At 37.3% G+C, this 23040-nt stretch overlaps 4 protein-coding genes and 1 non-coding gene across 7 annotated transcripts; 4 read left to right on the top strand and 1 right to left on the bottom strand.

The window, feature by feature from the left end:
- Positions 1 to 544: 544 nt before the first annotated feature.
- LOC132186285 (probable serine/threonine-protein kinase WNK7) lies at positions 545 to 5091 on the bottom strand. Its single transcript, XM_059600179.1, has 7 exons — positions 4258 to 5091; positions 3017 to 3054; positions 2662 to 2889; positions 2360 to 2580; positions 2126 to 2283; positions 1617 to 2019; positions 545 to 1519 (listed from the first exon to the last, which is right to left on the bottom strand). The coding sequence occupies exons 1-7, from the start codon at positions 4375 to 4377 to the stop codon at positions 666 to 668; spliced, it is 2022 nt and encodes a 673-aa protein (XP_059456162.1). The 5' UTR covers positions 4378 to 5091; the 3' UTR covers positions 545 to 665.
- A 1495-nt stretch (positions 5092 to 6586) lies between these two features.
- Positions 6587 to 6660, top strand: TRNAV-AAC (transfer RNA valine (anticodon AAC)). Its single transcript has one exon. It is a non-coding gene; the product is annotated as a tRNA-Val (tRNA).
- A 144-nt stretch (positions 6661 to 6804) lies between these two features.
- LOC132187662 (bifunctional fucokinase/fucose pyrophosphorylase) lies at positions 6805 to 12437 on the top strand. The gene is made up of 7 exons (XM_059602052.1): positions 6805 to 7283; positions 7916 to 8171; positions 8558 to 8922; positions 9318 to 9444; positions 9546 to 10559; positions 10842 to 11575; positions 11746 to 12437. The coding sequence occupies exons 1-7, from the start codon at positions 6924 to 6926 to the stop codon at positions 12142 to 12144; spliced, it is 3255 nt and encodes a 1084-aa protein (XP_059458035.1). The 5' UTR covers positions 6805 to 6923; the 3' UTR covers positions 12145 to 12437.
- An 841-nt stretch (positions 12438 to 13278) lies between these two features.
- LOC132187614 (protein LEAD-SENSITIVE 1-like) lies at positions 13279 to 16534 on the top strand. Of its 3 annotated transcripts, none has more exons than XM_059601981.1 (3): positions 13279 to 13379; positions 13508 to 13678; positions 15552 to 16534. In XM_059601981.1, the coding sequence occupies exons 2-3, from the start codon at positions 13585 to 13587 to the stop codon at positions 16247 to 16249; spliced, it is 792 nt and encodes a 263-aa protein (XP_059457964.1). In that variant the 5' UTR covers positions 13279 to 13379; positions 13508 to 13584; the 3' UTR covers positions 16250 to 16534. The 3 variants fall into 3 exon arrangements, with proteins under 3 accessions (XP_059457964.1, XP_059457961.1, XP_059457963.1); XM_059601978.1 differs by having other exon boundaries at positions 13279 to 13385; XM_059601980.1 differs by having other exon boundaries at positions 13279 to 13391.
- A 2540-nt stretch (positions 16535 to 19074) lies between these two features.
- On the top strand, positions 19075 to 22571 carry LOC132187613 (uncharacterized). Its single transcript, XM_059601977.1, has 4 exons — positions 19075 to 19315; positions 19741 to 20409; positions 21358 to 22221; positions 22329 to 22571. The coding sequence occupies exons 1-4, from the start codon at positions 19222 to 19224 to the stop codon at positions 22361 to 22363; spliced, it is 1662 nt and encodes a 553-aa protein (XP_059457960.1). The 5' UTR covers positions 19075 to 19221; the 3' UTR covers positions 22364 to 22571.
- The last annotated feature ends 469 nt before the right edge of the window (positions 22572 to 23040 follow it).

Genomic DNA, 23040 nt, shown 5'->3' with positions numbered 1-23040 from the left:
TGAGAGACTCCTTTTAAGTTGCAGGCTACTGCTTTTCTTTTATGAGAAATGATTCATTTTCTCCTCCGGTCCTTCTTCCATCCTTCTAATTTTCAAAATTATCGTTGCTCACATTGGTCTACAGATCCAATGATAATTTTAAAAATGAAGAAGATGAAACAAGGACCAAAGAAGAATGTATAACACATCTCTTCTTTAATGGTGTGTAGTAACATAATACATGTTTGCCTCGTTTGAGTATGCATGGTCATCATAGTATTTGACACGACAGTTGCACTAAATTAAATCAAAGATATGAAGTAGAGAGAGTAAAAGAGCTTGAGCTTCTGCATACAATTTGTTGTGGGCATGTGTTCTGCCTCCTCACTAAATAGTAAATTCCAAACACATAAAGTTATGGAATTCTAATGACTGACTGACTTATCAGCACGATAATTAGTAAATTCAGGAATTTACATTTACACACCAACAATGTTTAACAGGAAATTAACCCCCCAAAGCACAAAAATTTAACCCGAAGGATCACGACTTCCACCCCAAAAAAAAAAAAAAAAAAAAAGGAGCCTCGTCCAATATGAGTTTCCAGTTAATAAATCACATCCCAAGGATCTTACGGCCAACAATGAAACAAATAGAAAAAAAAAAAAAAAAAAAAAAAAGAAGGTTCAATGAACAGCCAGCTTCTTCTTTCCTAACCAGCGCTTTTTGGTGGTCTCCAATGCTTCTTCCCTCATCCTAGAAAGCTCCTGAAACCAATGCTGATACTGTGCCTCAATTGTGTCGAGTTCCAACTTTAGATCAACATCCGATGCTTCATAGCTGCTTGTCAAACTCATAAGGTTTGGATTTTCACTTAGAACAGGCAACGAGTTCTTTGCAAATTCATCCATGATGCATTCTGCACCACTGCTATCAATTCCTTGAAATCTGCAGTCAGCAAAATATGTATCCCGAAGCTCTAGTTCAGAGAAGGATCCACTCAAGCCTTTATAGCTTCCTTCGATATGGCATTCAACGGATTCAGAGGCCTTTTCATTTTTGGTTGAAGCATCTTCTACCAAAATCTCTGAAGCAACTGATGCTTCAGAATGTTGATCTTCCAGATTAGCCGAACTTGGGGAAGAATTACAGTCACCACGGCAAATATTACTGTCAGGATTATTGCAGACAATACGTTGTTGAGGACATGTATTTAACCCAGAGATAACATCTTGTTCAACCACTGACCCAGCTGGATCGCTGGTTAGCATTAAATCCCACGGGCATGCCATTAATGTTTTGTCATCTCCAAAGACACGGGATACATCAGAGGGAGTTCCTGGCATTCCTGCTCCACTTGAGGAGTAATCAGATGACGGCTTCCATCCAGGTAGGAGTTTCATTATCAAGTAATCAATCAACTCAGCTATGAATGCCACATCATGATCTGCTAACTCCAGTTGTTCAACCATCTCGCCGGCCACTGAAATTGCAGTATCAGTATCAAGGTAAAAGAGAAAGTGTATATTCCGCACTCGACCTGCAAGTAATAAAACCAAATCCAAGTTATTACGCTATGAAATGGGACTACTGATCGATGATCGAAGTGCACGTTCACTTCCAATGTGTATACTCACTGCAAGGGTCAGCAATACGCAACGTCAATGATACTGAATTGTCGTCATTTTTCGTGCCTTTTAATCTAAATTCATTGTTCTTGTTTGTCCTCTGAAATTCCAAAACTGGACATGATTGACTCCCATTGTTGCTTCCTGTACAAGTGCTTAAAGAAAGCTGCTTATAGTCAGTATCTATGTCCATGGAATGAGGGCCTGACTTGGCTAAACCATTTGCTTTGGGACTTTGGTCAGGTAACTGTAAGGGATCACGGATTGGTTCCTTTGGATTCTCAACTCGAAGGAATTGGTCTTGAAAAAGCTCCTTTGCAGACAATCTCTCAGACGCTGGGACCAGACACTTCAGAATAAACTCCTTAATTTGGGGATCACTTACCTTACTAAGGGAAGCAGGTTTGATGCCCTACAAACGAGCACACCAGAATATAAATTAGATGTTTACATAGGAGTTCAACTCCAAAACGCCCAAGCAGATGGAAGGGCGATAGGTTGACAGTTGCTGAACTTACAGAGATAACCTTCTTATAGATTTGAGCAGGATTTTTGCATTCGCTATATGGATACTCAAAAGTAACCATCTCCAACATGCACATCCCAAAAGAGTATATGTCAACGAGTTCATTATATTCCTCGTCATATAGCTCAGGAGCCATAAACTCAGGAGTCCCTAATGGTAAAAAATGGAAAAGTTCACTAATTTCACCAAGTCTGTCTTATAAAACCGAGAGCATGAGAAGCCTTACCAATCACACTTCGAGCAGTAGGCTGCTGCATCACAGTTGCCAATCCAAGGTCTCCAATCTTAACTTCTCCATGATTTCCATTAACAAAAATATTGTCACATTTTAAGTCCCTGTGAATAATAGGTGGGTTGTGACTGTGAAGATAGACTAAACCTCGGAGAATCTGCCTTGCCCAATTCTTTATGGCCTTCATATCAACATTTTTATGCTTCTTACGATATCTAAACACCAAAAGGTATCAATCACAACTAACACAGCCAAACAATGCAATGACAGAATAGGAAACAACAAAGAGAACATACTGCCTAAGATTCCCAGATGTGAAGAGCTCGGTCATCATGTTGACAGTTTTCTTGTTATCATCCACCCAGGAATTATAGAACTTGATGATATTATCATGTTTCAATGATTTCAGCAGATGAACTTCAGAATACAATTTTTCCAAATCTTCTGGTGACTGCAAGACATCATCAATCCTCACTTGATTCCAAGCAACTTCTATTCCATCAACTTCATCAAATGCCTTATAACTGCAAAAAAAAAAAAAGAAATCAGGAAGCCAAAGTAAAACCGTTCTAGAAGTTAATAAAATGTTTCCCCCTTAAAAGAATAACTTCTAGGAGAGAGAGAGAGAGAGTAGTAGTAGTAGAATCATACACCGTCTTGAAAGCACCCTTGCCCAAAATTTCTTTGTACTGTTACAAAGGGAAAGAAGGGTACATCAATAAAAGAAAAATCAATGATCAAAGAAGTGAGAACAAAAGATTGACCTCATCCCCAACAAAGAATAAAATGGCCACTCTAAATCTAATGATTTGTTTTGCCATTGGCAAATACAAAAACAAGAGCTTCCAGGTAATGAATGATCTATGGCTACATAAATTACAGGCTTGAGCCATTAGCTCAATTTTGTTGATGATTACATCAAAATTAGAAATCAAAACCTCAAGTACAATATCATGCATCCACTAAAAACTTTGAATCGTCAGTATAATACTAACAAAGTATAACATGTCCATCGAAACTCAAATTCCAGTCAATGCCAACAACATGTGGAACTGAAGACATAGAACAAAAGCCAAACTCCAATACAATACATTGTAGGTAGTCACTTGAATCACGGGCTTGAGTCATAAGCTCAAATTATCCACTTCACATCAATTACAAGATTCCAGTTTCAATACAAGATACCCACAAAGGAAAAAGTACCCTCCATTTTATGGTTATACATACAAACGCTAGTGAAAACTGAATACAGTTCATCTTTTTAACCCATTTCAAGCTAATGACATGACTAATCTACCAATCCTGGGGTAAACGGTCCCTTCTCCTAATTAATTACACTGAACTCTTTACTTCTTCTTACATGAAAGACGATACTAAACAATTTTACTGCAAATAAATTATATTAAAGAGCTGTTTCCTTTCACTCGTATAACTATCTAATTGCATTCTTCAATCCAGAGAAAGAAAAAATGAGCAAATAATGAAGATATCTATTGAATTCATTTCACCTCTTTTCCTGTAAAGACTAGAAAGAAAGGAATAGGAAAAGTTTATGTTTCAATGAACCGCAGGTAGCTATCTTCAAAACTCTGAGTACTTGAAGCATATATCTAGTTTCTGATCAACAAAAAGACGACTATTAAAACCCAGACACTTTAACACAATGTCTTCACCGGTAAGAAAGAACAACAAAAAAGGGAAAGAAAAGACAAAAAAAAAAAAGCTTCCAATTTATGCAATCCAAAGCAATGCAATGCTGATTTCCAAACATTATCTGTCATACAAAGTTTCAAACTACATAAATCATAAACATAAAAACAACATATTTTATTAACAAAACCAATGTAAAACAACGCCAATTCGTAGAATTAAGGTAGCACATAATCAAATACCCGAACGTATCGACCGGTCGGGTCTTTCTCAATATATTCAGCCACGGCATCAGGAGGCTCGCCCATCGTCCCACTCACTCCATTATTCTCTGGCGTTACTGATCCATCACTATAAGTCATTCCTGCCTAGAACCAAACAGCTACCAAAACAACAGGGATTTAGAATATTCTTTTTCCTCTCTCGTTACCTTTTTTTTTTTTTTTTAATATTTGAATCGCGGGTCAATTTAGCTTTTTTCTTTTCTTGGTTTTTGGGGTTGGAGAACAATCAAAGCAATCGCCGCAGATCAACCCCGAGAGCATAATGACAATGGCGATGCTCGGAGAAGGCTTCGGAGGCAATGCAGAAGGAATCGAATGTCGATTGCGAACGGAATCGGCAATCGACGACAATGGATTGAGGCAATGAAGCTAAATTTGCAGCCCCAACTTCCATGCCACATATTTTACTCATCCTCGGACCAATCCCAACAACACCCACTTCTCAATTACCATCTTTTTTTCACCAACCCAGGTCCCAAAAGCTCCCCAAAAAACAGAAATCAAAACCCAAAACAATATTGAAAAAGAACAAGATAAAAAAGGGATTAACACAAATGAGGTGCCATTGGACGGACAAAAATTGGGGAAAAAAAAAAGAAGAAGAAGAAAAAAAAAAAAACAAGCGAGAGAAGATTTTGCCTAGAAGGAAGAGCGAGATCGAGAGAGGGGGCCGTTGGGAATCAGAGGAAATGAGAATGAGCAAGCGGAAGCTGCGGAAGAGAAGGTAGCAACAAACAATTGGGTGGCTCGTAGACAAGAGGCGCAGAGTTCTACGACACGACGTCGCGTCATCCGTTTACATGTTGTTGCGAAGTACAAGTGCCGTGCATTGAACTGTCAAGAACAAGCCAAGTAGGATCATTTTTCAACTATTCCGTTTCGGTTGAAATTAACAGAAGTTATTTAACCGTTAAGATTTTTGGGAGTAATGTTATATATATATATATATATATATATATATATATATCACGTTAATATCGTGTTATCACTATTATTATCACCATTTGCTTACAATCTTGGACCATCTTAGACCAAGAATGAATCGGCAGAAGCATTAGACCATTTGTCCAATCTTCAAAAAATATATGTTCTTCTAATGTAAATGGTGGCCAGCCTTATTAATATAATACAAGACGGAGCCGTAAAGTATTATTGGCAGGGCCAAAGGCATAAGTTTAGGGGAAAAAAAAAGGGCCAAGGCATAATTTTTATTTTTTTATGATCTATAGTGGTGGTTCGTTCAAAAGAATAATGCTACAAATCTCTCTTATGTCACACTTATATATGCCTCTTTAAAGATGATGTGACTTTTAAAATCATTATTAGCCCTATGATTAATCACTATTAGATTTTGATCAACTTGTGATTTTGAAAGCCACCTCATATCTTGAGTGACACGAGAGAGACTTCTAAAAGGTACACAAGTTATTCTAGAAGTCTTAGAAGTCCCCCTTGTGTCACTCAAAGTATGAGATGACTTTTAAAATCACAATCTGATTAAAATTCAATAGTGGTCAATCATAAGTCCAATAGTAATTTTAAAAGTCATATCATCATTAGAGGGATACAATAGAGACTTGTAGCATACTCATCAACCACTTTGGAGATTTCCTTGGGTCATTGAACTGAGTAATTCTATAAGTCATTTTTTGTATCACTCGTGTGTCCCTTAAAAAATAAGGTGGCATTTAAAATCACAATTTGATCAAAATTACTCTAAGTACACGGCATAAATTAGAAGAAGAAAAAAAAAAGAAAAAAAAGAAGAGACCTAGACCGAAATTCATATGAAGAAAAAGCAACAACAATGAGACAAGAACATAATGAGTTCAAATGCCGTTTAAGATAACAACCAATGATCTTAGAGTACATTAAGATAAAACAAATTACTTTGCACCGCTTATTTGTTGTAAATTGCGTTTTTTCATTTAAAAAATTTAACTCAGTACAAAACGAACTGCAAAATAGCATGCAATGAAGGGAGTTGAGAGAGAGCCACCAAAGATGAGCCAAATCCCAGAGTTTTGAGACAAAAACTGCTACAAAATCGATGGATCTCCATTGTGGTTTACATATTCATCTATAGAATTAGAAGATGTTCCTGCTTTGATCCAAGAGATTCCTTCATTTTAGTTTAGCAACTTGCAACACGTTCATTTGTTGATGGGTGAGAGGCAAAGTGGTAGCCCGGAGCACATGTACTGTCACCCCAAGTTCAAGTTAGTGGGACACTACGTATACACTTGTTAATTGACAGTTATATAAAATTTTACTTACATAGCCACAAGGTGTCGTGGTGTAGTTGGTTATCACGTCAGTCTAACACACTGAAGGTCTCCGGTTCGAACCCGGGCGACGCCATTTTGATGCATTTTTTTAACCACGTTACCTCCTGGTCCACGTACGTCGTATACGATTGGCCTCTCGATGAGCCACGGTGGTCCACGCCTTTGGTTTTTTAACCCGGGAAGTCGTCACTTCATGATCTTGGTGGTTTTACTGAGTGGGAGAGATCTCAGACATTTCTTCGCATTTTCCTCTCTTTCTTTCTCGGTCCTCACTACTCGCACTCCCCCGCGCAACGGATCTCAAAATTTTCCGACACTTGCTTGGGAAATACGGAGATGGAGGGCACGCGAGAAAACAGATTCTATAGAACCAAACGGAAATATAAACAGAAGAAGGCTGACTTGGACACAGTGCTTCGGAAATCTTGGTACCATCTGCGGCTGTCGGTGAGGCACCCTTCAAGGGTCCCCACCTGGGACGCCATCGTCCTCACCGCCGCCAGCCCCGAGCAGGCCCAGCTCTACGACTGGCAGCTCGAGCGCGCCAAGCGCATGGGCCGCGTCTCCCCCTCCACCGTCACTCTAGCCGTGCCCGACCCCCACGGCCAGCGGATCGGCTCCGGAGCCGCCACTCTCCACGCCATTCACGCTCTCGCTGCGCATTACCAGCACCTCGGCCTCCATCTCGCCCCCGTGGTACGTGACTTCGGCTGTGTACTATAGCTCGTTTTGTGGCTCGTATTCGTATAATAATTTTGATCGTATCGTACTGCTGAAAGAAACATAGAGTTCATTTTTGTGTTTTTTTATTTTCTTTGGGGTTTATATGATGTTGTTCTGTCAAGGAAACTATGGGTGCTCACTCACATTCCTCTCTCCCTGCAAAAGAATTTGGGGGAAGAAAGGGGTTGTATAAGTTCAAGAGCCAGAGTAATACAAAGGGTAGTGAACAAATTTGAAATAGTGGCATTTTCATGATATTGTAGTCCTTACTCTACGTCCTGCATCAATTATAGGTGATATAATTATAAATGAAAATCCTGTGCTAATTCATAATGGGTCAATTGGGCCATTTCACATTTGATATCTGTGGAGCAACTAACGGCGCTTAAATGTGCCAGTATGCGTCCTTTATCTTTTGTTTTGTGTATTGGGAATTATTTGAACATTAGGTTCTATGGTTGTCTTCTGCGCTGCTGCATTACATAAGAATCCAAATTTTTCCTCTTACTTATGGGGGAGAGGATGGGAAATAAATACTTCAAATCTTTGTTGCCATTTGGGAAATTCTTTCATTGCTAGCTTTGATGGTTGCTTATGATCAACAGGCAGAAACCACAGACAATGGCAGTTCCAACAATGAAGTCCCCGTCATGCCAATGGTTAGCTTCATGGCCAAAAAGCATATACTATTGCTTCATGCTGGAGGTGACTCTAAAAGGGTCCCATGGGCAAATCCTATGGGAAAAGTTTTTCTGCCGCTTCCGTTTTTGGGAGCAGATGACCCCGATGGGCCAGTTCCACTGCTTTTTGACCATATACTGGCCATTGCTTCTTGTGCAAGACAAGCCTTTAAAAATGAAGGTTATTTGTTCTGTCTATTACATTAAGTGAAACTTGGCAATATCGTTATCAGAAGGATTTTATTACTCAAAGTTGACTTTCCTATGTGTAGAAACCTTTAGAATATGTATGTTTGTGTGTATGTATATTGTCATGAGTACGGATATATGTATATATTATTGACATGAATAGTTCTATTTATCTGGGTCGCATATTAATGATTAACTTATAACATTAACTATTATTATTAGTATCTGTATCTTTGCTAAGTTAATTGCACACATGCTACATATGGGACAAGTATATTGCTTTAGGTGCTCAGAAGGTTGTTTGATGTCTCAAATATCATCTTACAGTATATGGATGTTACTAACAGGATCATTTTTTTTTTTTTTTAATCTTTGCAGGCGGTATATTTATTATGACTGGAGATGTTCTTCCGTGTTTTGATGCCTCCACCATGGTACTTCCAGAGGACACATCCTGCATCATCACTGTTCCAATCACCCTAGATATTGCGTCTAACCATGGTGTCATTGTGGCATCTCAAAGTGGGATTACGGCTAAAAGTGTTTTGGTCAGTTTAGTTGACAATCTTCTACAAAAACCCAGCATACGCGAGCTTGATGAGAATAAGGCAATTCTTGATGATGGTAGAACACTACTTGACACAGGAATGATAGCAGTTAGAGGTCAAGCCTGGGTGGAGCTTGTTAAGCTTGCGTGTTCCTGCCAACCAATGATTTCAGAGCTTCTGAAGAGCAGAAAAGAGGCAAGCACTGATGTTTATTCATGTAAATATTTTATATTTTTACCTATCATAAGAAAGAAAATTTCATCATGTATATCTTCTCAGGGAAAGGAAAAGAGAAAAAAGGGAAACTATTGCTTAAGTTTGTCTGTGATGCCTCATTGTGTAGGACTATTTTAAGTGCTCACAGGATGTGACCTCTCTATATGACAAGTTAAATTTAGGAATAGAAAGTAAACCAGATGCTTGGATTCATTCTTGCAATGCTGACTATTAACTGCAGTTTGTCTAGTTTCACTGGAAGAGAGGAACACCATGGAAAACACAACAGGAATGGTTTTGTCATGGATATGCTTACAATATAATGCAATGCCAACATCTTTTACTCTAATATATGTTCCTTGTATTTTCTGCAGATGAGTTTATATGAAGATCTGGTAGCAGCTTGGGTACCTGCGAAACATGAGTGGCTGCAACGACGGCCTTTGGGTGAAGAACTGGTCAGCAGATTGGGAAAAAACAAGATGTTTAGCTATTGTGCTTGTATGTTAAACACTGCTGCAAGTATCTAAATCTTGTTATTGTTCTTAAAATTTATATAATTGCTATATTGGTGTTGTCCTTGCTCTATTTTGCCACTGCAGATGATTTGTTGTTCTTACATTTTGGAACCTCAAGTGAAGTTTTGGATCACCTAAGTGGGGCTGGTCCAGGACTTGTTGGCCGAAGACACTTGTGTTCCATCCCAGCAACAACTGTTTCTGACATTGCAGCATCTGCTGTTGTTCTTTCAAGCAAAATTGCACCTGGGGTGTCAGTTGGGGAAGATTCTCTTCTATATGATTCATCCATTTCTAGCGGCATACAAATTGGTTCTCAATCTATAGTTGTTGGTATCAATGTCCCAGGAGACAATGGGAGGACAGCAGAAGATTCATTTAAGTTCATGCTTCCTGATCGCCATTGCCTTTGGGAGGTTCCGTTAGTAGGATGCACTGAAAGAGTTATTGTGTATTGTGGTCTCCATGATAACCCAAAAAATTCAGTTTCTAGGGATGGGACTTTTTGTGGGAAACCCTGGAAGAAGTTTTTTCATGATCTATGCATCCAAGAAAGTGATCTGTGGGCCTCGACAGTTACGCAGGACAAATGCTTATGGAATGCAAAGATATTCCCCATTCTCCCTTACTTTGAAATGCTTACTTTGGCAACATGGTTGATGGGCCTGAGTGACCAAAAAACCAATTACTTGCTTCCCTTATGGAAAAATGCGCGCCGTGTCAGTTTGGAGGAGTTGCATAGATCAATTGACTTCACAAAGATGTGTATAGGCTCCAGTAATCATCAAGCAGATCTTGCAGCTGGAATTGCTCAAGCATGCATTAATTATGGCATGCTTGGACGCAACTTATCTCAATTGTGTAGAGAAATTCTTCAAAAGGAAGTTTCAGGAGTCAAAATATGTAAGGACTTTCTGGATATGTGTCCCAGACTTCAGGAGCAGAACTCTAGGATTCTTCCCAAAAGTCGAGCATACCAGGTGCAAGTTGATCTGCTTCGAGCATGCAGAGATGAAGCAAGAGCATGTGAGTTGGAGCACAATGTTTGGGCTGCGGTTGCTGATGAAACGGCTTCGGCAGTAAGATATGGTTTTAAAGGTAGATTAAAGATTCATGTTGTTAATATTGTCAAGTTATATTAATTGAGAAAGAACTACTGATGACAAAACTGGGCAATATCAACACATCACTGAAATTATCACTTAAAAAAGTTCTGAAGAGACTTGTGTTTCTTCCATTGTCCTTCCTTTTTAAGTAGTTATTTCACATCTATCAAAATATATGGTATATTTATAATTTTAGTATTCTGTTGGAGCTATTATGTTATGCTCTTGATTTTTAAGGGCCAGTGATTTACACAACTTTCTTTGTGGTTTGTAGAACATCTCTTGGAGTCTCCCAGCAACGTGTCTGGTTCAGCATATGAGAACAAGAAGTTTGATGGCTGTGTTGATAGATCTTTCCACCCTAGAATGATAAAGGTTGAATTACCTGTTCGTGTAGATTTTGTTGGGGGTTGGAGTGATACTCCTCCATGGAGCTTAGAGCGTTCTGGTTGTGTTCTGAATATGGCAATCAATCTGGAAGGTTCTCTTCCCATTGGCGCCATCATAGAGACAACAGAAACAGCTGGAGTATCAATAAGCGATGATGCTGGAAACCAGTTTCATGTTGAAGATCTTACCTCTATTTCCGCTCCATTTGAAAGCGATGATCCATTTCGGCTCGTCAAATCTGCATTAGTTGTGACTGGCATTATTCATGATAACATGCTTTTGTCCATGGGCTTGCTAATCAGGACATGGGCCAATGTCCCTCGTGGTAGTGGCTTGGGGACTTCTAGCATCTTAGCTGCTGCTGTTGTGAAAGGACTTCTCCAGATAACTGATGGGGATGACAGTAATGAAAATGTTGCTAGACTTGTTTTGGTATTAGAGCAGCTTATGGGAACAGGAGGTGGTTGGCAGGATCAAATTGGAGGTCTGTACCCTGGAATAAAATTTACCGCAAGTTTTCCTGGAATTCCATTGCGGCTTCAAGTCATTCCCCTCCTAGCTTCTCCTCAGCTGACTCTAGAGTTGCAGCAACGCTTACTTGTGGTATTTACTGGTCAAGTAAGTATTTATCCACTTTTATTCTCATTTCCATAAAATGTCTTTCAGGATACTAAAACTATATATAAAGAAAGAAATGGTGAAGATAAAAGTACATGTGGCTCTTTGATTGCATCTGTTGTTTTGCTTGTCTAAGCTCAAGTCATGATGCTCATACAAATTCTGTGCAGGTTCGACTTGCACACGAAGTTTTGCAGAAAGTGGTAACTAGATATCTTCGACGAGATAACCTTCTTGTGTCTAGTATCAAGCGTCTTGCAGAATTGGCAAAGATTGGAAGGGAAGCTCTAATGAACTGTGACATTGATGAGTTGGGGGAAATAATGTTGGAGGCTTGGAGGTTGCATCAGGAACTTGACCCTTACTGCAGCAACCAGTTTGTCGACCGCCTCTTTTCATTTGCTGACCCTTACTGCAATGGCTACAAGCTTGTGGGTGCTGGTGGTGGGGGTTTTGCATTGTTGCTTGCCAAGGATGCTTGCAGTGCCAACGAACTAAGGCAATTGCTAGAAGCAGATCCAAGCTTCGACGTGAAAATCTATGATTGGAATATCTTTAAAGAGTATTAATTGTGAAGAGGGTTATCAAAAGGTATCATATTAGTTTTTTAGATTGATGGTTATCTATTCTTTATTCTAGATTAAGATGCGTGTTCAAATTGTTGAGGTGTCATTCATGTAAATTCTGTAAAATGAAAAACGAGAGGAAAACTACAGAATGCGAGTATTGTTTAAGCTCAATAAATTTCAGCAGTGTAACAGATGTATTGTGATGTAGAATTTGCATGGAAATACTTGGAAAAATAAAGAAAAGTCAATACAATGACGGAAATACCTCTGTATCAAAAGATCCTAATTTGACTCAGATTTATACTTATTTAACCCTACTTTACCTATGAAATTTCAAGAATTTTTCAATTCGAATTTTAATGTTTAAAAATTTGTAATGTATTTTCTAATTTTTCAAAATTTTTTAATTCAGACTTTCTGTTACTAATTTTTGTCTAATTTGACAAAAATCATCTCACTTGATGCCCTTTATTTCAATTTTGTCCTCATTAAAATCTATAAAATTACGTAATTATTTTCAATTTATTGAGGGTAATTATGCAATTTCATAGGTTTTAATGAGGGCAAAATTAAAATAGAGGGTATCAAAATCTCACGTGAGATGATTTTTGTCCAACTAGACAAAAATTTTTGAAACATTAGGATATACATTACTAATTTTTAAATATTAGGGTTTAATTTAAAAAATTCCTGAAACTTTAAGAGTGTAAAGTAAATTTTTTCTTTTCTTTAAAATACAATTATTATTATTTTTAATTTAATTTAAAATTACACTTTTAATCAATAAAATTGCAATAGCAAACACACTATTACGGCTTACGGCGGTCAATCTATATCTAGAGTCTAGACTGCAGCTTTTTAATGACAACGTCCACTCTCCTACTTTACGTGGGGGGGTCCAGCACGTGGATATGGCGCTCCACTGGCTTTGTATTTATTTATTTTTTTTCTAAAAAAAGGTTAAAAAGGTAGGATGTGAGATAAAGGCATAACTTGGAAACATAGCAAGGAATCCGAGGTGCATTAAATTCCTTTCCCCGCCCAGAAACGGCGTCGCTTCCCCTTAGATTAATTGCCGTAGACTTCTATGTAACGGGAATTATGGCACAAAGACCTTATTATTGTCAGCAGCCACAGAGTCAATTTAAGAGGAAAAAAAAAGAAAGAAAGGAAAGATAACAGAAAACATGCAGGATCGACCTCATCACCTTCAATGATGATGACCTTTTATATTGGTATTGGTAAAGGTCGTTGAGCCGATTCTTTTTGTTCAGCCAATCAATGATTGCCGCACCCATATCCATGTTTTATTTTGTGTGTATTTCTTCCAAAATCATTCTCAGATTTGGGTTTCATTTTGCAGTGTCACATTTATAGCGACCGTATGTACATGCTGTGGATTTAGAGAGTAGAGCATAGCACAGAGAGAGAAACAGGGAGATGGGTCTGCTCTCCAACAGAGTGGAGAGAAGTGAGATCAAGCCCGGCGACCACATCTACACTTACAGAGCTATCTTCACCTACTCCCACCACGGTCTCTCTATCTCAATCTATCTCACTCTCTATGTGTGTGTTTTCTATGATTAAGAAAAGACAATCATCAACATGTTTGCAAAATTCTGCAATGTGGATTCCTTATCTGATTCATGATACTAGGTCGGTCTTTTTTTTTTTTAAAAAAAAAATTATTAATATTATTATTATTTTGTTGGGGGTCTCTCAGAGTTTTGTTTGTGTCAATTTGCTTTCGGGAGTTCTCATTTTGGTTTTTCTTTTTGTCCCCCAGAATTATGAAATGTGGGTTTATCATGAAATTTTGGTTTTGTTTGTGTCAATTGTCAACATGCTTTCTGGGTTTAACTATTTCCCCCCCTAATAATACCTGTTTGTTGAATGTTGTGCTGGGTCGTCTTTTACAATAGCTGAATCGTAAATTGTAATCCACCAAAATGTTTGATGGGTCCCGTCGAATTATGTGATAACCCTGTTAATCTTTCTGCCGTATATCATGATGTCCAGAAATTGACCATCGCTTTGTGTGTTTTGGAATTGGAATGCGGATTTACTTTTCTTGCAAGTTTGTCTTTGTGCATTAGTGGATTCATTGATTATTGCATCCATTGGCTTTTGCAAGGAAGGCATGAATTGCTCTAGTAGACCAAGTTTTCAGATTCTTTTCTATGCTGCAATTTCTTGTCAAATAGATGGATGGTTGTCGAACTCTTCTGCAATTGGAAGAATGCTTCCGTTGACTTCTGCAGTCATGTTTCATGCTGCACTCTGAGTAGGAGTATTGGGATTAATTTTAAGTACATACTTTGCTATGTATTGGTAACACTTCTTTTGGTTACTGTGATTATGTAGGATAAGTTAAGGAATTAATATTACATTCACTATGAAGATAGTCAAATGGAGTCTTGTAGTAGGTTCTAAGTGATAGGGCACATTAAAGCAAAAGAGCACATCAAAGACAGTCACTAGTGCGGATTGATTTAATAAGGGTGTTCCCAACGCAATAGCACATCTGGCTATTTGTATTTTCAGATTTTATTTATGTAGAATTCTATATGTGTTCTCTAACAGAACATAATATGCACAGAAGATAGCTAATGAGAAATATAGATGCCTCCTCTCTCCCCTCCTCTCTCCCCTCCAGTGGGTTGTTAGTCAAGTGCACTTTCAATGGAAATCTCTACCAACCAATCGATGATTATTTTGCAACCTAAGCAACTTTGTTAAATAATTCAATAGCTGCAAATGGAGTTCGAAGGATTTGTATAACTTCATGAAGATGTAAGTTCTAATGTTTAATTGTGAAAATCAAGGTTATATTATTGGAATATTGAAGGGTTAGAACCCCATACCAGGATCAGCAGACACCAGAGTATTGTATAATTTATGTGTAATGTTAGTTCAGATCAGTAAAGCTGTCACTTTATTGCTTGCACTTCATTATTCAGGGGTTGCATTTACACTAATCTGCTTTTTATGGCCTGTAATGATGTATTTGTATGCATTTGGGGTGAAACATTGGACCACATGCTACTTGAAATATTGATCAGCTTTGCATGGCTTAATATAGTGGTGACCTGTCTATTGCACTCTAGTAGATGTAGAAGTATAAAATGAAAATTTGATATATATCATCCTTCAAATTTTCCACATGTTAGTCCCAATGTTTGTTTCCCCTAATTTAGCATCAATTCCAAGCCCATATATTCTGTGCTCCTCATTCACTTCCTCATAAAGCTGTACTGGTTAATGCGGTCACCTTTTATTCTGTTAACGAATATAACATTACCTTAACAAAACAACCTTTCAAACAGCTGAAAATAATCTCAATGGCTTTTAGTTGACCCCTTTTGTTGTTTGATCAAGCTTAATCATGAGCTATATTGAATATGCAGGTATCTTTGTTGGAGGAAGCAAGGTGGTCCATTTTAGACCTGAGAGAAATTTGAATTCAAGCACTGGTACATCTTCTGATTCTGACTTTTATGATTCAACATTGAGCCTCCCATCATCGTGTCCTACCTTTCCCGACTGTGGATTTAGGCAACCCAACAGTGGCGTAATCCTCTCTTGCCTGGATTGTTTCCTTCGAAATGGATCTCTGTATTGTTTCGAATACGGAGTTACTCCATCAGTTTTCCTTGCTAAGGTGCGGGGCGGCACATGCTCCACTGCAGCATCTGACCCACCAGAAACAGTTATTCACCGAGCAATGTATCTTCTTCAAAATGGATTTGGCAATTATGATGTGTTTCAAAACAACTGTGAAGACTTCACACTTTATTGCAAAACTGGTCTTCTGATAGTAGACAGACTTGGGGTTGGAAGAAGTGGTCAAGCCTCTTCTATCATTGGTGCCCCATTGGCTGCCATTCTTTCTTCTCCTCTGAAGTTGCTGATGCCAAGTCCTGTTGGCGTGGCTACGATGACGGCTGGGATGTACTGTATGAGCAGGTATGCAACTGATATTGGGGTTCGAACCGATGTGATCAAGGTGGCAGTGGAGGACTTGGCTGTGAACCTGGGTTGGGCAGGCCATCATGAGGAAGTAGCTGATGACAGTGAGGCTTCTAACCAACTGATTGCCTTATGATGCGACATTTCATCCTTGTGCATCGAAAGCTGTTGTGTAGATTATTTATGGTTAGTGTTTATCAGCTTTTGTTGACATTGGTAAGTGAAGTCCTGATGCTGTGCCTCTTTCCCCCCGCTCGTCTCCTCCTTTCCCTCATAAATTTGTTAGTTGTTGTACAATGCTTTGCAGTCTTGTGATGTGCATGAAATGTTGTTGAGAACAATGCTCTCATTGCAGATTAAGTGAAAAAGTTGTGACAATGGGTGGTGTTCTATATGTTGTAATGAAGTCGTGTAATTCTAATGTGCCACTTGAAATGGTCTGTCAAGGGCATGAAGGGCTGAATTAATACTTCGAGCATGGAAATTAGAGTTTCTCAAACCTTTAAATCTCATCTGTCCATTATATCTAAGGACCGGGAACAGGCCTTTAACAACACTAGGCTGAAAATGGGCCACAACGGGACAAACTATGAGCCAAAAAATAGGGCCAACTATCGGCGTTAAATAAGAGTACTAGCAGAGATATTCTAAAACCCATTCCCTTTTATATATAGGAAAAATCTAAAAAAAATTCCATAAAAACTCACCCATATCAAAGTCCCTATATTTGACCTAAGCCTTTAGATGACTACGTGTTCCGAGTTTCTTAATGTATTGAGAAATAGTGTAGCTACCTAACCCAATAATTTATTCACAAAAACTTTTATCTCTCCTCGCCCACACGTCTTTCTTTCTCTCACGCCTATCTTTGTCTCCTTCCAAAAACGCTTCACCTTCCTTCAACCTCCAATACCCAAACCCTCATTTGATTTACCAACTCATCTTCAAACCTCCTAAAAAAAACACTCATATTCCATCTGCTCAGGAAAAAAAAACCTCATCTTCCTTCAACCCCCAATTCCCAAACCCAAAAATCAACGAAAACGAGAGAGAAGAGGGAGAGAGAGAGATTAAAATACTGAGGGGGGGGGGGGGGGGGAGGAGAAAAAGAAGACGGATAAGAGAGAGATTGAGAGAAAATATATATATTTATGAAATAAAGAAAAAAAAAAACGGAATCTATTATATGGTATATTTGGATAGAAAATTAAAAAATAGTTTTATTCCTTAATTTTTTTTTAAATGATTGGATATGCTGCTAGTGATCTAGGCATGCTTCATGAAATAAGACTAACAAAAGCCAAACGATTGGGCTAACAAATGGTGGAAAAATGGGTCACATGAACCAAATATAGTCAATTTGGCCTTTTTTTTTCTTTCCTCAATCGATATAAATTTTTAATTTTATTTTTAGGAGCTTAAATGACCCACACACACAACAGTGTTTAACAAGACAAAAGAAAAGACTTCCCACAAGCCCAGAACGACTGAAACGTCAAAGAATGACACAGACGACAAGAGTCAAAGGCATGAAAGGGTTCAATCAACTGTTGCAGCCTCTGATTCCAGTGACCAATCAGGGTATCAAAAGAAAACATTACGCCGACTTTCTCAAAATCAGACCATTGTTTTTTAAAAAGAAAAAAAAGAAAAAAAAGAAAAATAGATTCTCACATATCACAGAATGATGACTGATGAGAGGAGAAAAAGAAAAAAATTAAAAATTAAAATCTACAACACGTACCATTAAGGATGGAAAACTGGCTACAATCAATTAGATTCAAATGTGAAATCAAATCCCATTATATTCTAACATTTTTATTCTTGAAATAGAAGATTGCTGTTGTGTAGATCTTCAACATGTTTGCAAAATTGTTCCTTATCTGATTCATGATACTGTTTTTTTTTTTTTTTTTGGGTCAAGCTAAATCATGAACCATATTGAATTTGCAGGTATCTATGTTGAGGGAAACAAGCTAAACCATTGTTTTTTTTTTAAAAAATTCTTTTCGTACATGTGTATATTCAAGGATTCTAGAGTATTTCCGCACTTAACTAATAAGACTGGTGTCCCCAAGATGTAGCTTAATTGGCTAAGACTCACGCCTTATGAAGCGGAGGTCACTAGACACTAATTCGAGTCCCCCCCTCCCCCCTCTTATGTAAACATGTAAAAAAAAAAAAAAGAGATAGGTGTGACTTTTCATGTGATCAAGAAAGAACAACAAATTTGGATAAGAAATTATAATAATGTCTCATGCAAAGGTGTAAAGTTGTATTGAAATATGAAGTGGGTTGAATGAGGGTAGTGATTGTTAGATGACCAAGATAGAAGATGATAAGGCATAAAGACTAAACAATGAGAGAATGACATGTGTCATTCATCATGTGCAAATGAGTCCCCTCACATTCAAACTTACATAAATTCCTCACTACATCACTCAAAACAAAAAGAAGAAAATTAATAACTACATCATTCTAGAAAATACACTTTAAAATTTATCACTTAATTATTAAGTAGCAAAAAAAGCTTTTCATTTATCTTCCGTGATAATACTCATTAATACTGAAATGGGTTTTGAATAACTTGGCAGCACAAAGTTTATTGTGAAAAACAAGATAGTTAATAACTTTTTGATGATAATATCCACTCTCCAGCAATTTTTAATCACATATAGACATAGTGGGAATCCATAAATATTGATTAAGAACAAAAGAGAAGAAGCAAAAAAGGTGGGGGTGAGATGAAGGTACAAGTTGGAAACAAAGAAAAGAATCCGAGGTCCATAAAATTCCTTTCCTCTCGGAAATGGCTTCGCTTTCCCTTACATTAGGACTTAGATGTAACGGAGTTCATGTCCAAAAAATAAAAGAAAAGAAAAAGTAACGGAGTTATGTCACATAGACCTTATTATTATGGCTAAGCAACCGCAGTCAAATTAAGAGGAGAAAGTAAAAGGATTTAAAAAAAAAAAAGAAAAGAGGAAAAGTTAAAGAAAAAATGTAGGATGATCGTACCTGAACAGCAGAGCATTAGCTTAGATGTTGTGGATTTAGAGAATAAAGCATAGCAGAGAGAGAGAGAGAGAGAGAGAGAGAGAAAGGGATATGGGTGTGCTGAACAACGCAGTGGAGAGAAGTGAGATCAAGCCCGGAGACCACATCTACACCTACAGAGCTGCCTTCACCTATACTCACCACGGTCTGTAGTGCGTGTGTGTGTGTTTTTCTATGATTAAGAGATGACGATCATCAACATGTTCGTATAATTGTTCCTTATCTGATTCATGACACTGGATCTGTCTGCCTTTTCCCTTTCTTTTTTTTTTTTTCTCCGGGGTTTACAAAAATGTGAAAATATCTACTACTGCATCTTCTCTGTTTTTTCTATTTATTTTAACATGGATCGGTTGTTTCTAGAATAATGCATCATTCATTAATCCTCATTTATTGCTGAACATGTTCATCATTAAATTCAATTGAGAACACAAGACATCTTCTAAGGTTGTTCATCTCATCAACACATGAATGCGATTTCTTGCAACATGCCCCATTCATTTGCAGAGCTTTGGCAGAGATTCATCAGAATGATCTAACATATTGCTGAGATATATAGAAATTGTGCAGGTATCTTTGTTGGGGATAACAAGGTGGTCCATTTTAGTCCTGACACAAATTCAAATTCAAGCACTTGGATATGTTCTGATTCTAGCTTATGTAATAAGTCAGGAGTGATCTGCTCTTCCTATCCCGAATGTGGATTCAGGCAACCCAACAGTGGTGTTCTCCGTTCTTGCCTGGATTGTTTCCTTGGAAGTGGATCTCTGTATCGTTTCGAATATGGAGTTACTCGAACATTTTTCTTTGCTCAGGTGCGGGGTGGCACATGCTCCATTGCAAAATCAGACCCACCAGAACAAGTTATCCACCGAGCATTGTATCTTCTTCAATATGGATTTGGCAATTATGAAGTCCTTTCAAACAACTGCGAAGACTTTGCGCTTTATTGCAAAACTGGTCTTCAGGTAGTAGGCGGAAAGAAAAAAGCTGGAGGTCAAGCCACTTCCTTCCTTGGTGCCCCATGGGCTGCCTTTGTTTCTTCTCCTCTCAAGTGGCTAGTACCAAATCCTGTTGGTATTGCTACGGTAACGGCTGGGTCCGTCTTGATGTACTGTACGATGAGGTATGCAAATGATTTTGGCGTTCGAGATGATGTGATCAAGGTTGCAGTGGAGGACTTGGTTCAGAACATGGGCTGGGAAGCCCATGAGGCTTATTTTCTTCAAAAGAATGCTGGTATGTCCTTTTATTTTCTGAACTTGGTAATTCTATCGGAGTAAGCATGAATATTTATGTTAATCAATGTTAATGATATATTATGACTATTCCCTTTGCATTAATATTATTGTTTCGAATTGATATTTATATTATGAAATAGTTTGGTGATTATCAAAGTGACTCAGCTAGAAAGATTCATAGATTTGAAATCCTATGTTTATAACTTAATGCTCATATCCCAAATATGACATTTCAGTTATTTTTTTTTTTAATTTTTTATTTTTAAACCATTTTTTAATCACCAGAATATTTTGGATTGGTCCAAAGGTGCACCATCTTTCAAGTGATTGATAAACTAAACTAGAATTGTTAGAATATATTCTAATATTTATACGATTGGATTTATATTTCCTAGTATATGTCGATTTATTTTTTCTTGTATAAGTCGATTTAGGTTTAGGTCAACTTATTCGACTATACATAGGGACTTATGTACCGTAAATAATCAACTTAATTTGAGCACAATGTAGCCATAGGGGCCATTCAAAGTGATGAAAATAGGTGTCTAACACTGAATCATCCGTAATTCTCTGTCTCTCTCTCTTGCTTTCTCTACTATTTCGTATTTTAGATCTCCCTACAAACTTCAACATGGTATCAGAGCTTCTTCATATTTAAACATTGTAGCATAGCTTAATTATACTTCAACAAGAATAATTAATATATATCCTTAATTAAGAGTTTGAACAAGATACCCAAAAGTAACACACCTATTGAATTACATATGCATTATTAATTATTCCTAAGAGGTGAAAAGTAATTACTATATTGATTAAATTTTTTAATGTATTGTAATTTTCACCGAAATATGAATTGCAGTATTAATACTACTTAATATTTCTTAAATTATTATTTTATGTTTGATATCTCAAAGCATTAATATAGTGAGAATTAATTTGATTGTAGCTGTAGTTCCGATTCTTGATGGAACGAATTTCTTAGAGTGGTCTGAACAAGTTCAGTTTTACCTTGGTGTTTGGGATCTTGATTTGGCTCTTCGGACTGAGAAACCGCCTGCAATTACTAATTCTAGTAGTGCAGAAGAAAAGGCTATATACAAGTCATGGGAGCGATCAAACAGATTGAGCATTATGTTTATGCAAATGAGTATAGTGAATAATATTAAATCAACTCTTCTTGAATGTGATAATGCTAAAGAATTCTTCAACAACATGGAAGAACGTTTTCGATCGGTTGACAAGTCTCTTACAGGAACATTGGTGGCTGAACTAACCACCATGAAATTTGATGGTACACATGGGATGCATGAGCATATCATTGAAATGACAAATTTAACTACTAGATTAAAGGCTCTTGGGATGAATGTGGATGAGCTCCTTCTCGTGCAATTTATTTTCAACTCATTACCTCCTGAGTATGAGCTAATTCAAATTCAGTACAACACTTATATGGATAAGTGGAATGTAAATGAATTGACCAGTATACTTGTTCAAGAAGAGGCAAGGCTTAAGCAACAAGGACATCATTCAGTTCACCTTGTAAGTCAAGGAGTCACAAAGATTGAAGTACCTGAAGTTAATGGACCTCCTCAAGTAATTGAGGTTCATGAAAAGAGACAAAACAATGTCATAGAGCCACCTCAAGTTAATGGTCATGAGAAGGGACAAAACAGAGTCATAGAGCCACCTAAAGTTAATGTACCGGTTCATAAGAAGAGACAACACATGAATGTCCAATGCTATTTCTGCAAAAACTTTGGACATTATCAGAAAAATTGCAACAAACGCAGGGCATGGTTCGAAAAGAAAGGTAAGTCTTTAACTTGCATATATTTCAAATCAAATCTTACGAAAGTTCTTTCTAATACTTGGTAGATTGACTCATGTTCTACTGTTCATGTTTCTAATTCGGTGCAGGACTTCCTTACCATCCAGACCTTGAACCCAAATGAAAATGAAGTTAAAGTTTCGGTTGTTGCCATCATAACCTTCGTTTGTTTCTAAATACTTGTTGTTACATAGAGTTTTTTTAGACCCTTTATGTTTCTTCTATTTCTCGAAATTTTGTTTCTTTGTCTAAACTTAATCTTAATGGTTATCTCATGGTTGTGATGGTTCGTATAAATGAATTGTATTAAACTGTTTGTGATCGGGTTGTATTGGGTCACTACATTTCATTCCATTGATGAAATTTTCGTAAGCAAAAAAAAAAAAAAAAATTGTAATGCTTTGTATATGACTGCTTTCTTGGAAACTAATGATCAGTTTGCAACATTTTTTATTTTTGGTTTTGACTTGCCATTGTTTCCTCATAAATACATATTTTTAGTTTAGGAATGCTACATATACTTTCAAATACTAATTTCGTGAGGTGACAGTGAAAATCACCATAATTAAATGAAATAATAAATGAAAATCGGATTTTTCACTTAATCTCATTGAGGGCTCCTTTGTATTGTATATGCTAATGATCAATTTAAACACAGAAAAATCAAACTAAATTTTGCATATTGCAAAAATAAACCACCTAAATGCTGAAAGGTGCATTAAACGATGTACATAATATCACATTATAAAAATTTTCTAAAACATGTATTAAACCAAGTGCTGCTTTCTAGCATTTCGTAAA

Source organism: Corylus avellana, chromosome ca7 (genome assembly GCF_901000735.1).
Source record: "Corylus avellana chromosome ca7, CavTom2PMs-1.0".
Taxonomy (NCBI): domain Eukaryota; kingdom Viridiplantae; phylum Streptophyta; class Magnoliopsida; order Fagales; family Betulaceae; genus Corylus; species Corylus avellana.
The sequence above is the reverse complement of the archived record's forward strand: the minus strand, read 5'-3'. Positions and strand labels throughout refer to the sequence as shown.